General features: G+C 43.4%; 1 protein-coding gene across 3 annotated transcripts in view; it reads right to left on the bottom strand.

Moving 5' to 3' along the window:
* Positions 1-262: 262 nt before the first annotated feature.
* Positions 263-18,767, bottom strand: part of ppp2r2ba (protein phosphatase 2, regulatory subunit B, beta a) — a 70,320-nt gene continuing 51,815 nt past the window's right edge. For all 3 annotated transcript variants that reach the window (XM_023844655.2, XM_023844656.2, XM_023844657.2), the window contains 8 exons: positions 18,661-18,758; positions 15,444-15,609; positions 14,781-14,893; positions 6,458-6,635; positions 5,331-5,495; positions 3,458-3,627; positions 2,741-2,832; positions 263-2,610 (listed from right to left, as the gene is read on the bottom strand). In XM_023844655.2, the coding sequence (XP_023700423.1) occupies positions 2,331-2,610; positions 2,741-2,832; positions 3,458-3,627; positions 5,331-5,495; positions 6,458-6,635; positions 14,781-14,893; positions 15,444-15,609; positions 18,661-18,758 (1,262 nt within the window). In that variant the 3' untranslated portion in view covers positions 263-2,330. The remainder of the gene's footprint in view (positions 2,611-2,740; positions 2,833-3,457; positions 3,628-5,330; positions 5,496-6,457; positions 6,636-14,780; positions 14,894-15,443; positions 15,610-18,660; positions 18,759-18,767) is intronic.

Here is an 18,767-nt window from a genome sequence, read left to right as displayed (position 1 = left end):
AATACACATTGATGTTTTGCAGCAAAACAGATCTTGACTCTTGATTGGATCAAACTGATCATTTTATGATAATATAATTTTGGATTCAATATACAGTGTCATTGTCATCAAATTAGGCAGAGGAGAAGCTTACCAACAAGGAAGGCTTGAGGATACCAGCCAAAAGCCAGCCTGACCACATGGATGAGAAAATAAATATGTATTCTAGCTGGAGATCCCCCCCCCCCCCCTGTAATATTAAAAAAGGACACGGGAGGCTTCGTGAGAGTTCCAGCTTGCTTTGTGTTTTACTTCAATGAATACTAGAGAGCATAAAGACTGCATGACAATTAAATACATTTAAATACATTCTGAGCTATAAAACTTTTTCATTAAGAAGTTTACAACTTAAATAGTTCAGAAGACATTACTTATTAAAGGAATTGTACCTAAAGTTCCCTGATATCATAGAACCTTTGTCACTGGTTAGGCTACATCATACCGCCATTACTCTCATGTCATGGGAGGATCTACTGGTCCAGTTGTGTCTCTTTATTTCTTAGACCATGAAATCTCAAGTATGTAACCAAGCCCAGCACTGCATTGTGTTTGGCTGTGGTAGTCCTTTGAGCAGAACTGGAAAGTATGAGGGTCGGTAAAGAAGAACCGCAAAGGGACCTTTGCAGTGGTTTTCGTAATACTCTAGTACAGCACACAACCTCCCCCTGGACAGAGACAGGGACTTAGACAGAGGAAGACTGAGAGCTGGAGAAGAGACGGGGGCAGGGTCAGCCGTCTCTCTCAGACCTCACGCGCCAAAGCAGCTCCAGGAACTTTCCAAGGAAGAGCAGCTTGGCCAGCTTCACTGTGGAATGAGCTGTGCTCTGCACAGAGTCTTGGGAGTCAGAGGCCTCAAGCAGCCGCTGACACAACACAGGGAGCTTGCCTGACGCAGCATCAGACCGAAAGCTCAAACTTATGAATTTATGAACAGAGTGAGGAACACAGGCAGAATGTTAAAAGAAGTGACAGAGATAATTATTATGGATGGATGGATAATCTTGGTGCCATCAGTTCTCTTCTTGACAAGCTCAAAGGCTTTTCTGAAATTTTAATTAGAATTTAATTAGAATTTATTTGCACAATGACTTTTGTGCAGAATACAGCATTGAAGTACAACTATATTAAATGTACCAAAGGATGTATCACAAATACATGTACTTAAAATCAGCCTTTTTGCCATTTATAGTTTTAAAAAACATTCATTCCTAATCACTCAGGCACGTAAAAATGCAGAGTTTCTACAATCATCCAGTTCTTCAACATGTTGCAAATGGCGTCCAAAAGAGGCACCACTGAGCCAGCGCTTCCTCCCCCATGCAAGCCCACACCACCCTGCATTTGTCCTTGACGGTTCTACATGGTCCATGACATGGATTACTGAGGCCGTTTCTCTACCATTATGTGATCAAATACCAGAGCAAGGCACAACAGCTTCTTCATTCCAATACTGAAAAAAACTGAAGCAAAATGAAAACGCACTTGAACAAATTAACGTGTGTCTGCTCAGAGGCACACTCCAGTGTCCCATTTAAGAATGGAGCAGCAGGAAGTGCAGGGCAATCATCTGGGAAGGGAACCAATCAGAAACACTTGTTGTTCCATAATACTCCATTTTCTCTGCACTTTAAGAGCTGGCAACATGCCGTACTTCTTTGACGGGGGCGGACAGTCGTAGTGCCAAGTGGAATCCTTTGTGGGAAATCAGGCTGGTTGCAGAAACGAGAGACACGTGGGATGTGACACTGTTTCCACCTTTAGGTTAGAATAGCATCATTTGGTATTTTTTCGGCAGCTGAAACAACATGGGCAGCAGTACCTTGTAAGTTCTGTCTCTGTTTCTTAGTCTCTCTTCTTGTGGATGTCAGCTGGAGGTGGTTACATCTTCACTTTCTCTCTCTCCTTAACCACATTCTAGTCCTCGCTTAGTGGTGAAACACTGAATGCACCTTCGGGTACCAATATCAGTGTGAAATAAATAATAAGATAATGAAAATAAGGGGAGGGTATGGGTTTATGAAGGACATCTGTAGTTCATACCAGCCCAGCAATGTCCTCGCTGCAACATTGGAGAAATGAACATTTTCCTTCTCTTGGCCTTTCTCAAGGCTTTTGTATCGCAGTGCTGTCTCCCTTCTTGGAATTATTCTGGAACAATCCTCTTAGCATTGCTGTGCATAGCCAGCAGATCTGTAGCAACCAATTTTGAGGAAGGATGTTTTAAAGATTAAGAAGCAAAAGACGTCTTAAAGGGCCAACCGCCATGTTTTCAGGGAGCTTGGGCACAAGAGCTAGTTGACCTTGTCCTGGAAAATGTAGAGGTTGTTGGTGGCAGCCACAGCGATGATGTTCTCAGAAGGATGCCAGGCAGTGTGCAGGATCTTCTTGCTGAAGTCTAGACTGTCCACACTGATCTCATCCTTCCGTCGTTTACCCCCCACGCAAACCTTGCGTGGCTTCAAGATCGCCCGCGGTTTGCTGTTCTCCCGCGAGGCCTCCAGGGTCACGTCCCGTTTCGTATTGCGGTCGAACATTCGGAAGAAGTTGTTGTAGGAGCCTGTCATGATGACACTAGAAGGGAATTATAAATAACAGCTAAAAGTCAAAGATTTTACAATAAGGATACATCTACAGTTAATTTTGTCAATGTGATAAATTGTATCAAACAATTCTACCAAAATTAAGATTACTCCTTACTGACCTGTCAGATCCATTCCAGACACATTCAAATTTGTCAAAGATGCAGTCATTTTCATACAGTGAGCAGAGCTTACTCCTCAAGTAGTCATGTACCTGGATAAAATAAAGCAGTGACAATGAGGTTCTGTATTGTAGTGAATGTACATGGAAGCAGTCAACCTGAGAAGAAGTAAATGGAAGCTGGTTTTGTCTATGATGATAAATGGCTCAAGACATCTTCCCCAAGAGAACAGATTCTTATTTACTTCCCTGTAAATTGAGTGTGGATAGAAAGACAGACTTTTGGCACCGTGCTTGGTTAACTCAACTTGTCAATATATCAGTGCAAATTAGAAGACTAACAGCCTAGTGAGATTCATTGATCACCAGCATCATGCAGCTCACTCCTGCTAATAACTTCTCCTTGTGGCAGATGCCTGGCACCTGACCAGGCTAATGATGACACATTCGACATGTGTCTGACCTTGTCTGACCTGCACATTGTGCTATAGAGACCAGACAGCTGGGCTGCCTCACAACAGGTGGCCCCACTAACGCTACCAGGATAGTCAGACACACAAGTGCCCTGAGGGGGGGTGATGGTCAGTTGCACTGTCACTGGCAAAATATTGGACAAGAGCAGCAGTGCTTGTCAATGGAGAATGATTTTTCAGGAGGGCATCATTTTGCGTGTCATGGAGACCGAAAGAGCTGTAATGAGGACACGTGTGAAGGGTACCTGGTATGTCTCCAGGGGTTTACTCTCCATGTTGAGGTCCCACACCTTCACTGTGAGGTAGTCGCGTGTCATCAGATATCGCCCACTGTGACTGAACTTGACATCCGAGATAGAGGAAATGATTTCAGAGAAGAAGGAGCGGTTGCTGGGGTCTTCAGGTTCTTCAAAGACTGTTTTTTGGGGATAAAAAATTAATAGTTTACCCGATGATAACCGAGTCAGATATTCTAGAAACAGTATTTCTTAGGTAAATCAGCATGAGTATATCTTGGGGGATGATGTCAAGGGAAGTTTGACAGGGTCATCAGTAATGTAGAATTTACTCCTGTATAATGACAGGATTCACTTGATCCACTGTGCAGAATTAGGCTTCTCTCTTAGGAATGTGATCTTAAAGATGCACAGCTGTACATGTCTGTCATTGTCAGAATTCTCTCAATGCACAGCAGAGACTGCAATATAAACAATTAAAAACTACTGTCATACCCTGTGGCACTGGGCACTTGAACCACATGCCAGAGAGCACACAGGCTTCTCAGTAGGGTGGTGTCAGACAATCGAGGCCTGCCTGCCAGCGAGATGGCCTGCATCTCTCTGCTCCTTTATTCACCAGGCCCAGAGGGAAACATGTAATTAGGCCCTAGGAGAGGCCCAGAGCTTCCACAACTCTACTGTGGGCTCCATTGTTGAGGAAGCCCTGCAGTGCCGTGTTCCAGGATGGAACAGAGATTGATTCACAGACCTTCCCACATTTCAAGATTTACTAGTGGGGGTGAGAGGGGAAAAAATAATACAACATGCAGTATGATTCTGGCAAGCATGCCTCTGTAAGCAGCATTGTCTTCAGACCATCTGACGGAACATTCAGCAGTTTGCTTTTGCACCAAATGCAGAACAGCCTAGGTTTGACATGTCCATATTTCTGGAGCGTGCTTTTTTTCTACGAACTCTAGGAAAAGCTTGCCTATGTACAGCTGCACAGGGCAGATGGCTTTTCTGCAGATTTAGAACCAAAATGCATCGTAAGCACACACAATTCTGTGATCCAAGCAAAATTAAAATGTGTTCGTGCCAAATGCGCATCTTTTTAAATATTTTGTGATTTTATGGTTTTGGGGAGATATTTTGTAGAAACATGCTGCTATTAATAAGATCCCATCAGTGCAGCATTGCTGATCCTGGATGCACTGTGATCAGCGGGGAATGTGCTGTTAATAAGATCCCATCAGTGCAGCATTGCTGATCCTGGATGCACTGTGATCAGCGGGGAATGTGCTGTTAATACGATCCCATCAGTGCAGCATTGCTGATCCTGGATGCACTGTGATCAGCGGGGAATGTGCTGTTAATAAGATCAAATCAGTGCAGCATTGCTGATCCTGGATGCACTGTGATCAGCGGGGAATGTGCTGTTAATAAGATCCCATCAGTGCAGCATTGCTGATCCTGGATGCACTGTGATCAGCGGGGAATGTGCTGTTAATAAGATCCCATAAGTGCAGCATTGCTGATCCTGGATGCACTGTGATCAGCGGGGAATGTGCTGTTAATAAGATCCCATAAGTGCAGCATTGCTGATCCTGGATGCACTGTGATCAGCGGGGAATGTGCTGTTAATAAGATCCCATCAGTGCAGCATTGCTGATCCTGGATGCACTGTGATCAGCGGGGAATGTGCTGTTAATAAGATCCCATCAGTGCAGCATTGCTGATCCTGGATGCACTGTGATCAGCGGGGAATGTGCTGTTAATAAGATCCCATAAGTGCAGCATTGCTGATCCTGGATGCACTGTGATCAGCGGGGAATGTAGCTTTTCAGACAGGAATGTGCGGGCGACATGACGTTAACACAGACTCCCCAGTGTCACTTACACTTGGAGTGGTTGTCACATAAGGCAGCTGCCCGCATGTCACAGAGCCGAATGGACCCCTTGCTGCTGCTGTAGACAAAGGTGTTGCACTGGTTTGGGTGGAACTCGGCAGCCGTGATGACCTCCGTCAGCTCCTCCATGTTGGCGGGCTTGATGTCTACAATGTCTGGAACAGCAGCAACTCAGGAAATAAAATATCAAATATGACAGACCTCCAGCTATATAAGCCCAGAGATTCAGGCGAAGACTCCAAGGTAGGGAATTTTTAAAAGAAGCAGCACAGTGCTTGTCTAGAGGAATCTGCTTCTGTCTGCATACAGAGCAAAGGGATGCCATCTTACAAGATGACAGGCTGCATATATTTAAAAAGCTCAAGGTGGCTGATGGGTGGAATGGTGGCTCAAAGGCCAGAACCATTGTGTCCCATCTCCAGCATTGGGGGTTTGAATCCCACCTCTGCTCTCTGTGTGTGAAGTTTGTGAATTTCCTCACACAGTCTGACAATGTGCAGTTTCGTTAATTATTGATTCTACATTGCATGTGGTATGTAAACATGATTTGTAATTGCATAACCCTGCCTTTTGGCTTGTGCTACCTGGATTGGTTCCATGTGACCCTGACCAGGCTAAGTGGTTTGAAGATGGAGAGATAGAGCTAATTTACGGCTGGAACATTTAAGTAAATGAGATGTTCAATGTTTGCTAGTGGCACTTACTGCCTAATGATGTATTGAACTGTCGATGAAGGTATTAGCCTGTCACACGCATTTAAAGTATCAATCAATCACAGTCAATGGAAATGTAGAGCTTTTAAATGATACTCAGTAAATGCTTAAGTATGTGGTGCAGGGCAGCAATGGGGGTGACAGGCCTCATATGTCCAGAGCACCTCAAAGCAGTAATAAAGACGGGAAAAGAGAGGCAATGAATTTTTGAATGGTCTGATGAAGGCATCCTTATGAACCTAAAAACCTGGCAAGTGAGTCTGATCCTTAGTATAATCAGAGTGATAGACATGATATGCTATCAGGCTAACAATATTAACCCAAACTTTACACTGAAGTCCTGCTCAAGCTCTTGTTCAACATATCAATAAAGTCATTATGAAAAGCTATGATTCAAAAGATACTGAAGCTCTTGTTGGTGATCTCCAGGTTCCAGAGGTTTATTCTCAGGTCATCCGTGGACATGAACGTTTCGTAGTCACTGTTGACGGAGATGGAGTTGATGTGATATGTATGGGCATTGGAGAAGATCCTTCTGGCCGTAGCCTCCACCATGAGGTCCATGGGCCGCAGAACTGGAACCTGATTGAAGGCAGCGATGAAAATTATAAGATACTCCATTGTCCACCAAGTCCTCAATGCAACTAAAGCAGGAATGTATGTGAGAGGAGTCTAGGTCAATTCTAAGGCAGTGTGAGGGTCTAATGGATGCTATCATGGTCACAGCATGACTATCTCCAAATTGTGACACATCTGTATTTCCACACTAAAAAGGAGAGAATGGCCTAACATCCTTCTGTGCAGTCAGCATTCCACTTTAATGGCAGTGGGTCATGCTACCAGCTGATGCAATGTTCTACTATAGATATTTCATTTCATCAACATTTTATGAGCTGAAAGGTTTACCGTCTGAAAGATTTTCAAGAACTGTGTACTAATTATTAAGCATTTCATGACACAATCTCTTTCAAGTTAGTAGTAGAGGTGTGAACCTTCACTGGTCTCACGATTCGATTCGATTACGATTATCTTGTCAGCGATTCGATTCGATTCGGGGGCAGCCATCTGCAGGGGGCAGCCATCTGCAGGGTGCAGCCATCTGCATGGGGCAGCCATGCCCGGTAATGATGCCTTCCGCATGGAGCACTACTGAAAAGCTCTCCTGCCGTTTGAAGGCACTTCAGCACCGGCTTCCTTCAGCCCCCCCACCCTCAGCAGACAAAGCAGGGCAAAAAAAAGCCATCCAACAAATTGACCGTTTCATTTCCGTAGTGGGGAACGGTCTCCCGCATAGGTCATCAAAGGCTCTGCTGTGCCCCCCCCCAGTATGGCACGTTCCAGACTGAGGGCAGCAGGGTCTCCCGCTGATTCAGCCTGTGCATCAGCTTTGACTTTTTACTTATTCATACACCAGTGGTAATAAACTATGTGTAGACTGACCCAATATCTCACTCATCTGGCAGGAACATAAATTATTAAATATAATTTTCCAATTTGAATAGTTTTGAGAAGAATAACCACCTTCATTGCACTATTGTGATACTAAATGTAACCATTCTTATTATAAAGGAATGACATGAACATTTTTTTCTTTTTACTTAAAATGTCAAAGTAGAATCTCCTTTAATACTATAGATTGTAATTATTAAGTGGTTTGTGGATTTTCCCTACAAATTTGACAGCAGTATTTATACACAATTTATGAAAACTGTATGAAAAAGTCCATCAGAAAATTATAAGCATGTAACTTGATTATTCTGTTCTGTTCAATAGTATTTAATCATACATTTGAAAACAAACCCAAGGCTCTGAGCCTTAGAAATGTACAACATAAGAAGATTTTTTTCCTCTGCTGTACGCTGACCTTGTGTTTGAAAAGCACTATATACAGCATATTCTTTCATTAAGTGATAAATACAATATGAGTAGGATATTATTACGAACGATTGACAGGTTCATTTATTGATTTCAATGGACCCACATCCTGGCATAGTGACCACTAAGGCCTAACAACCCTTCTGTGTTAGTGCAGCTCTTCTCAGTAGCTGCCGCCGCATGTTTATGTGTATACAGAATGAATCATATGAGTCCCACGGTAAGTGCAGCGATGCCTGTAGGTGGAGCAGCGACTTGCGCCTCCTTTACTCTGACATTGGCGTGTGTGTCCTTAACACCCTGCCGCCTCAGACTCAGAATAATTCATGACACTGGCTCGAAGGCGACAGCCTCCCGGAGGCTCCATAAGGAGCCGTCTAACAGGCCACAGACTAAGGAGGAGCATCCTCGCTGCCCCTGGCCCCTCGCAAACGGCACCCCAGCCCTGGGCCCCTTCCCCACGTGTACGTCTTGTGACCGGGACAGGGTCTCCTGCCTCCCCCCCCCCCACCCCCACTGAGGCAGGACAGAAAAGCTTATTAAGAAGCGGTTATGGCTGGGGGCAGCCAGCAGGGCCCATCCTCCACCTCCCACACGTGATGCCCCCCACCCCCAAAACTGTGTGGCCATGCAGCCATATGGAGGCACAAGTAAGCTCTCCATCAGGGTGTGTGTCAATGACTAAATATGAGTTCAGCAGGATGGAAAATCCTCCCTGCAACTAAAATGAGCTTCATGCACCAGGACACAGGCAGACACGTCTGGGCTAACAAGCCCTAAGCCTCATGAAGACCCAGGAAGCTGCTGAAGCTTCGGGCCTGAAGATAAAGCTGGCAGACGCAGGCTTAGCTGCAGGTCAGGCGATTGAGAGGCAGTATGAAGAAAATCGGTTCTTGGTACTGAGGATGAAGTACTAGGAGGATATCTGGGAACTCCAGTGATTACGCTGCGGACTGTGGGTAATATCTCTTCTCTACCAGAATGTTCTGTCCACATCCATACCAGTACTGCTTTAGCAACAACCCACCTAGGTGATGAACCAGTTAGGGGTTTCATGGTAAACCACAGTAAGATTCCCGAGGGTCAGTGTTACCATGTCAAATTCAAATTATTATTAAAACTGTAGTTGATTAGCATGCTTTGAAAAATCTCAAATACCATCCAGCATCAGCCAAAGTTACTGTAGTATCAGTCTCCCAGATGCAGGTGTGCAGGCAGAGCATGACATCATACATAATATAAATCTTGGTGAAATGGTTTCAGTTTGTGTATCAGTGGTTTTTGAACATTCTCGGCACATGTTAACAATGCTGTGCTAATACTGATAACCGTGATCATGATGGTCACTATAATTACTATACTAAATTTTCATACCAGTTCATCTTTACACCAAGCTGTACAAATGCGCCAAACAGGCATCAGCTACCTGCTATGAGCAATTTCATTGGTCACTGCATAAGAATGTAATGTCATACATGTGATTTCATTTTGGGGCGGGTGTGGCTCCACGGGTTGGGATGCTGTGATGTGATTGGAAGGTTGCCAGTTCAGATCCTAGGGTCAGAAGATTAAGTTCACCATTAGGCCCCTCAACCCCCAATTGCTCTAGGGATTGTCTGATCCTACATTCTCAAAAAATGTATGTTGCTCTGTATTAAAGTGTCTGGCAAAAAAAAAAGAGATTTTATTAAACTATACGTCGTTTTTTTTCACAATTTTGAGTATTTCAGTAATTTTTTCCAAACACCAATCAAGGAACAGGAGTAATTAAGGTCATTTAGGTCTCATCAGAGTATGTTGTTCTTCCCAGGGACCATTGCATAGAATTCAGCACAAAACAGTATTTCTCTTAATGACCAGAGTGCATTCATTCTGATGTCTTTGCTCCTAGAATTCCACCTATCCAATTCTAATCAATTTTTCAACACTAATGTTGTGTTTGGGTCAATTTTGACATGGTGTGAAAAATTGCAGGGGCTTGAAAGGCTGGGCGGAGAGATAAATACAGGCCTGCTGTTGCTCTAGTCAATATATTGATTGTTTCCCTGTCTGCTCTCACTCGAATGAATCATATCTTATGGCAAACAAACCCAGTTGTTTTTCATGAGATTTTGGGTGCTCTTTTGGGTTGGCTAAAATATCACTGATTCATCAGCCTCATTTTGTCTCCCAAGAGATACAATATCCCAAAATGATGCACTGTTTTAAGAAGCACTTTGTAAGAAACGGTACAATGGTCTTTTGTTATGTTCATTTAAATGATCAAGTACGTATCCTACTTGATGCTAGACATCGCTGCAGGTATTATTCTGTTTGAAATGGTATTTCAATGTCAATAAAGAGGCTTTTTTGAATGCATCTGAAAGGTGCTTAAGAGCAGGGAACCCTGCATGATGCAGACACTGCGCTATCCATCACGGCAAACCATGCTTCTATTAACAAAAAACCTCCTTTTCGCCAATACAGTGCCTGACTTCTCCTTGATCAACGCTAGAACCTAGTAGCTTGTAGAGTGCAGAAAACACTGCTCAAGCCCCAGGACATCAGAGACTGGGCACCTTCTACAGTGCTGACCTCTGGTTTCCGTCTGGGCTGTGGCAGATGGGCAGCCCACAGATAAAACCGTCCCTGTACGGCACCCCATCAGCATGAGCTTCTGACCCAACCGCCTATGGCCCTCTGAGACCGGATCTGTAACTGGGAGACCACTGTCCCCCTGGCTTTAATCGGACGATACATCACAGTCTCACGTTTAATCTCTACAGCCCTCTGGGAATTTGGAGGATTAGCCTGTGATTATATGATCCTGTGAGCACGGCCTGCTCCAGATGCCGCCAGGCACACGCCGGGTTGTACCGATTGCTCTGCAGGCCGTTCGGCATGCCTGCCCCCAAAAAACCCAAACTAAAAACCCCAGATTCAAAAGGGAAACAAAGGGAGAGTAAGCATATGTCCTGTCAGGCTCTCCACTGGGTTTGGTTTTGTAGAACAGACCCAAATTAAAGAAGGTATGGATTTTTTTTAGCTCTTTAGCTCTTTTTGTCACCAAAAAGCAGATACATTTAAAAGAGATTTAAAACCAAAGAAGTTTGATTTAAAAGCAATTCTAGATGAATGTGCAATATGAACTTCCATCCATCCACCTTCCAAATACTTTTCAAGCACAAAGTGGCAGGGACAGAAACTTGATTGCCTATTAATATCTAATGCTTGATTTGTAGTGTTTAAGTATAACACTATTACTGGCCATTCAACTGCAGGCAATCTTACTAAATATATCATTGCAGAAGTACAAATGCTACATACAGTAACAACACTTATATTATCAAATATGATCTAGTTTATTGGTTAATTACATATTATATAGTGGCAGCAATTGTCTTGTGTCTCTGCTTTTGTTTTCTGATGGCTAGCAAACACACTGAGAGTACGAGTCTCTCCTTTTGTTTTCTGATTGTTAGCAAACACTGAGAGTACGAGTCTCTCCTTTTGTTTTCTGATGGTTAGCAAACACTGAGAGTATGAGTCTCTCCTTTTGTTTTCTGATGGTTAGCAAACACTGAGAGTACGAGTCTCTCCTTTTGTGTTCTGATTGTTAGCAAACACTGAAAGTACGAGTCTCTCCTTTTGGTTTCTGATTGTTAGCAAACACTGAAAGTACGAGTCTCTCCTTTTGGTTTCTGATGGTTAGCAAACACTGAGAGTACGAGTCTCTCCTTTTGTGTTCTGATTGTTAGCAAACACTGAGAGTATGAGTCTCTCCTTTTGTGTTCTGATGGTTAGCAAACACTGAGAGTACGAGTCTCTCCTTTTGTGTTCTGATGGTTAGCAAACACTGAGAGTACGAGTCTCTCCTTTTGTTTTCTGATTGTTAGCAAACACTGAGAGTACGAGTCTCTCCTTTTGTTTTCTGATGGTTAGCAAACACTGAGAGTATGAGTCTCTCCTTTTGTTTTCTGATGGTTAGCAAACACTGAGAGTACGAGTCTCTCCTTTTGTGTTCTGATGGTTAGCTAACACACTGAGAGTACGAGTCTCTCCTTTTGTTTTCTGATTGTTAGCAAACACTGAGAGTACGAGTCTCTCCTTTTGTTTTCTGATGGTTAGCAAACACTGAAAGTACGAGTCTCTCCTTTTGGTTTCTGATGGTTAGCAAACACTGAGAGTACGAGTCTCTCCTTTTGTGTTCTGATGGTTAGCAAACACTGAGAGTACGAGTCTCTCCTTTTGTTTTCTGATTGTTAGCAAACACTGAGAGTACGAGTCTCTCCTTTTGTGTTCTGATGGTTCGCAAACACTGAGAGTACGAGTCTCTCCTTTTGTTTTCTGATTGTTAGCAAACACTGAGAGTACGAGTCTCTCCTTTTGTTTTCTGATTGTTAGCAAACACTGAGAGTACGAGTCTCTCCTTTTGTGTTCTGATGGTTAGCAAACACTGAGAGTACTAGTCTCTCCTTTTGTGTTCTGATGGTTAGCAAACACTGAGAGTACGAGTCTCTCCTTTTGTGTTCTGATGGTTAGCAAACACTGAGAGTACGAGTCTCTCCTTTTGGTTTCTGATGGTTAGCAAACACTGAGAGTACGAGTCTCTCCTTTTGTGTTCTGATGGTTAGCAAACACAGAGCACAAGTCTCTCCTTTTGTTTTCTGATGGTTAGCAAACACACTGAGAGTACGAGTCTCTCCTTTTGTTTTCTGATGGTTAGCAAACACTGAGAGTACGAGTCTCTCCTTTTGTGTTCTGATGGTTAGCAAACACTGAGAGTACGAGTCTCTCCTTTTGGTTTCTGATGGTTAGCTAACACACTGAGAGTACGAGTCTCTCCTTTTGTTTTCTGATGGTTAGCAAACACACTGAGAGTACGAGTCTCTCCTTTTGTGTTCTGATGGTTAGCAAACACTGAGAGTACGAGTCTCTCCTTTTGTTTTCTGATTGTTAGCAAACAGAGTACGAGTCTCTCCTTTTGTGTTCTGATGGTTAGCAAACACTGAGAGCACGAGTCTCTCCTTTTGTGTTCTGATGGTTAGCAAACACTGAGAGTACGAGTCTCTCCTTTTGTTTTCTGATTGTTAGCAAACACTGAGAGTACTAGTCTCTCCTTTTGTTTTCTGATGGTTAGCAAACACTGAGAGTACGAGTCTCTCCTTTTGTTTTCTGATGGTTAGCTAACACACTGAGAGTACTAGTCTCTCCTTTTGTGTTCTGATGGGTAGCAAACACTGAGAGTACGAGTCTCTCCTTTTGGTTTCTGATGGTTAGCTAACACACTGAGAGTACGAGTCTCTCCTTTTGTGTTCTGACGGTTAGCAAACACTGAGAGTACGAGTCTCTCCTTTTGTTTTCTGATTGTTAGCAAACAGAGTACGAGTCTCTCCTTTTGTGTTCTGATGGTTAGCAAACACTGAGAGCACGAGTCTCTCCTTTTGTGTTCTGATGGTTAGCAAACACTGAGAGTACGAGTCTCTCCTTTTGTTTTCTGATTGTTAGCAAACACTGAGAGTACTAGTCTCTCCTTTTGTTTTCTGATGGTTAGCAAACACTGAGAGTACTAGTCTCTCCTTTTGTTTTCTGATGGTTAGCTAACACACTGAGAGTACTAGTCTCTCCTTTTGTGTTCTGATGGGTAGCAAACACTGAGAGTACGAGTCTCTCCTTTTGTTTTCTGATGGTTAGCTAACACACTGAGAGTACGAGTCTCTCCTTTTGTTTTCTGATGGTTAGCAAACACTGAGAGTACGAGTCTCTCCTTTTGTTTTCTGATGGTTAGCTAACACACTGAGAGTATGTCAGGATCAGTACCCATCTGACCCTGTCCTCTGTCGCCTTTTCCCCTTTGGCCAGCAGGCATTGCTGGTCATTCTGCCTTTCCCCCTTCTGTCATATAGTCCATCTCTGTACTATGTGTTCAGCCCATGTTTAGCCAGCAGGTGTGGCTGGCCATACCGTTCCCTCCTCTGTCCTACTCATAAATCCCTAATGTTCTCCCTTGTTCTGCAGACTGTTGCATAGCTCAATGGGCTAAGTGTGTGGCTGAGAAGCTGGGAGTCTTCTAGTTCTGGGTTCTAGGCCCGTATCCATCAACACCTGTTTGTGTGTTTTTTTGTTTTGTGTTCCCTAGTGTTTGTTATTAGTTACATTTGCTTCTCTGTTTTAGTTTGCCCTGCTTGTGCCCTGTTTTAGTTTGGGTCTGCTTGTACTTTTGTTCCGTGTTTATTGTCCTAGTGGTGTACTCATAGTATGTGGTTAATGTCTCCTAATTGCAGTGTTTGTTAAGGTTCCCTAGTTTGGTGCTCATTTACCGTAAGTTACTTCACCTGCTGCTTGTTGTTCTGTGTCTCTGCTGATTGGTTGTTTTGCTTCATGTGCCACACCTGCCTCCTCATTTGCCTGGTTGTCTGTTTATATTTAAGTGCCTGCCTGTGTTCCTTTTCTTAGTGAGTCATTGTGCTTTGTTGCTGTGTGTTATGCTGAGAGTCTGTCTCAACTTCTGTGGTCTCATGGTTAGCAAACATACAAAGTATGAGTCTCCTTTTGTTGTAATACACTGGGTGTATTAGTCTCTCCTTTTGTGTTCTTATAGTTAGCAAACACTCAGAGAGTATGTGGAATCACTGAGTATAGGACACTTTACATGCCAGTCCCAGGGATTGTGGAAACTTTCTCAGTGTGCAACAACTAACTGCAAATCCGACTATAATTTGCTTAGAGCACAATAATCATGTACATATTTTGACATGCCTTAGTTCATTTGAACCCCAAATGACTCGAAACTCTATCAGATACCAGGGAGCCTAAGCAGTCTTTGTAAAGAAATACTGACAGGCCATAGTAGGGCTCCCGGTGGCTGCTTACCCGGAGTGTGGTGATGGTGGCCGGGTCTCGAATCCTGCCCTCCTCATCCTTCAGGTTGTACCCTTCGGGTCTCCTGTCCCTTTCACTGATCTTCCAGAGCTTCACAGTTTTATCTGCCCGGTGGAAACACACAGAGTTGTGCCTTAGTGAGGGCCAGCAAACTGCATACTGGGATGTATGTAGCAGTATTATTGTAAAAGAATAGATCTGCCTCAGCATGAGAAACTCAGATCATTGTACCTCCCTAATCCTCTGAATCCTTTAATTGTTGGAAACTTCCCAACAATTCACCCCATTGACATCTTACCTTATTCCCTGATGCTGGTATGAGGCGTACTTGCTGCTAAAGCCAATTCTGTCTTTTAAGTGACTTAAAATATTGTGAAAAACAATCTTCTCAGTAAATGTAATTAAAGTGGTATTTTAGGGAAGTATTATTCAGTAACCTGAAGACAGACTCACAGAATATGCTTGAGTTGTCATGACAGGGCCAGTTTAATACTCTGCATGGTAACATGAGTACGCAGTCAATTATAAAATGTAAAGGCTATTGACCAGTTAATATTGCCTTATCTTCTGTGTATGTCAGTAGACGCCTTTTACTTGATGTGTGGATTGGCAGTGAGGCGCTCGACCTCCCAGGTTTGAGCAAACAGAATTCACCATTGGTGGAGAGCAGGAAGTAGGCCGCATTGTGCTGCGGCAGCCAGCGGATCTTGTTGATCTTCTCCTCGATCTCGAGACTCTTCAGGTAGTCAAACTCGGGCTCGTGACTCTGGAAGGTGCTGTAAACATTGTACTCCCCTCGTCTGTGTGGCTGGTTTTTACTCTGCGAGACCAGAGAAATAGCAGAGTCACGACAAAGCAGGATTATGCTGAGATTCATTGTAGTCTGTCCGTAAAAATTTAGACAAGTAATTAAAAGGCCTTCTGTTGTCATCGCCGCTCCCCAAAAACACTGCATCAGTTTTATAAGCCGACTGTCAGTGACAGCTGCACGGCATCATGATAGAGCTTTAAATTGGTCATAGGGCAGGTAGTTCCTTTTGCTGACATTTTGGCAAGAGGATGACAACTGGCTTGTGGGTTGTGACATCTCTATTGTGAAAATGGGGATTCCCTTCTGAGAGCAGCCAGATCAATGTGAAAAGCAGAACAAAGGAGGAGCTGAAGGTGATTGAAAAGCAGGTCTTTGTGGTTGTGGTGCTGTGTGAAGTGAAGAGAGACGTTGAGGACTTGTCTGTCTAGCCCTCCATTAGCAGACAGTGTATAATGGGAGACAGGGAAGCACAGAAGAATGAATGCAGAACATGTTCTCCGTAACCCCCCCCACAACAGCGAGAAGCTGATATCCTGGCCTGTCTTTCCTAGCCAGTGGAGAAACTCCATGCTTGGTGGTAAAGCTTGTTTGTGTGGGCATATCTGTACAGAAGCCCCTCCTTTTTGTATATATTTCCACTGAAAGCTGATTGTGGGTGTGGCTGCTGACCACGTGTGAGTTTAGGTGTAAATGTAGCATTCACAGAGGAACAGGGACCCTCATTTTACGGAAAGGATGTTTTTTTTATCATCTTTGCTTACTAGTGATGCACGATAAGGAAATTTCTAGGCAATACCAATAGACGATTATTTCAAAAACTGGCACCAGTCGCTACATAAAGATTGCGATACAGGGAAGGCCATGAAGCTTCGACGTATTATTCCATGATGGTTCAGAACCTGGGTAAAGGGGGCATGTCGGCCTTCAAGGAGTCATGGGGAAGGGATCTGAATGTGATACTGGATGACGAGGAGTGGGATGGAATTACAGTTTTGTCAATGGATGCAAAGGTACACCTTATTCAATTTAAGATTATGCACCATTTAGTTAGACTGCTCCATATTGTTTAAACTCGGGTTAAGATATATGCCAAATTTCGGAAAGGGAAGGTCTTCTTATATATCTTTTATGGTCCTGTGATAAAATTCAAGAATTTTGGGTTAAGATATATGATAATCTTTATGAGATTTCAGAGATCCAGATTTCATTTAGCTCCAGACTATTTGTTTTGGCTGATGGGTCAGAGGGGACAAATATATTAGAAGCTGGGTCCAATCTAGTATCACAATAGGCAGAGAGATCCTCCTTAAAGGATGGAAGAGTGAGGGGGGACCTTCAGTCCAAGAGTGGGCTGCTGAAATGGCAAGGGTGGCAGCATTTGAGAAGATGTCTGGTAAACAGTTTGGATGAATATATGAGAAAATATATATATGTGCAGAAGTGCATCTTCCAGTGTTTTATGCATTAACCTTACAGGGACAGAAACGTGCACCTTATATAGATTCTTTGGTTAAAATGTGTGTTTTCTGTTCAGTTGACTGAGTGTTGTTTGGTTGTAACTGTCTTCGCCCAGTGCATAGATCGGAGGCTTTTCTTATGTAGGCTATTGGCCAACTTTATTTGATATGTGGTGACAAGAATTTGTGGGGCTTTGGGTGGGCGGGGCTGAGGCTATATGTTTTGTATTTTGGCAAGGAATAAAATAAAAAAGCTAATCATAAAAATTAAATAAATTACAATCTGAAAATATGAAAAAGTATATGTAAATTTCCTTCTGGATGAATAAAGTATCTCTATCTGTCTATCTATCTATCTATCTATCTATCTATCTATCTATGACAACTCTGGCATATAGCAACAGTCCCAGAGTATAATTTTTATACCTGTATACATCTTATCATATTTATATTTGCTTTCAGAAGCCATTGCACATTTCAAATGAGTATTTATGTTAAATTAATTTTGAAAATGTGCTGTGGGATTACTGTAGTGTTTATACTGTAACTGCTACTAACATAGCATACAAATAAACGCAGAATCCTGTATTTGCCCTCAGTTACACATTCTGTTACTACATTTAAGTATTCTGTTACTTACAGTTGTGCTATTAATTGCTGAAAAGCAGTGTCCTCAACTGCAGAGAAGGGCTGATCATCAAGTGTGATGAACAAAGTAATTTTTTGGGTAATATCTTTTGATTTCACGCTGTCTGAACTGAATTTTTTTTTGCTAAATGCTTGCATTACTGATGAAGTTCTGCAGCCTCCTTTACTGGAACAGACTTTTTCAGAAACTGTTCACACTCTTAATGTGAGCAATCAAATTTGTTGCATTAAAAATATCTTTGTAGATCCTCCTTGTGAAATTTTAGCAGAGCAGTGTTTGCTAAATGCATTTCTAATGTCATTCCTAATTTTCACTAACGTTAAAATAATTCCACGCAGTAGACATTTTTCTGACTGTTTGGTACATGGGTCACCATTTTAAAGGGAATTATTGGCGGTAAATATTGGCTCATTTTAAACCATCGGCCACCGGCCGATTGTTGCTGTGTTGGCCAATGCCGATAGCTGGCCGATTGTTGCTGTGTTGGCCGATAGCTGGCCGATTGTTGCTGTGTTGGCCGATAGCTGGCCGGTTGTTGCTGTGTTGGCCAATGGCGATAACTGGCTGATTGTTGCCGTGTTGGCCGATGCCGATAACTGGCTGATTTTTGCTGTGTATGCCGATAGCTGGCCGATTGTGGTCGCTCATTATGGCCGATTGTTGCTGTGTAGGCCGATGCCGATAGCCGGCCGATTGTTGCTGTGTAGGCCGATGCCGATAGCCGGCCGATTGTTGCTGTGTAGGCCGATGCCGATAGCCGGCCGACAGCTGGCTGATAGCCGGCCAATTGTTGCTGTATAGGCCAGTGCCGATAGCTGGCCGATTGTCAATAGCTGGCTGATTGTTGCTGCGTAGGCCAATACCGATAGCTGGTCGATGCCGATAACTGACCGATTGTTGCTGTGTCGGCTGATGCCTATAGGCCAATACAATCGGTGTGTCTCTGCCGCTTACCTCCTGCTCTCTCTGGAACACCACCACTCGGCCCCCCTTGTCCCCAGTGGCCAGAAGCTCCCCCGTGGAGTTGAACTCAACTGTGGAGATGATGTCAGCTGGAAGAC

This window comes from Paramormyrops kingsleyae, chromosome 10 (genome assembly GCF_048594095.1).
Source record: "Paramormyrops kingsleyae isolate MSU_618 chromosome 10, PKINGS_0.4, whole genome shotgun sequence".
In the NCBI taxonomy this organism is placed as follows: Eukaryota; Metazoa; Chordata; class Actinopteri; order Osteoglossiformes; family Mormyridae; genus Paramormyrops; species Paramormyrops kingsleyae.
The sequence above is the reverse complement of the archived record's forward strand: the minus strand, read 5'-3'. Positions and strand labels throughout refer to the sequence as shown.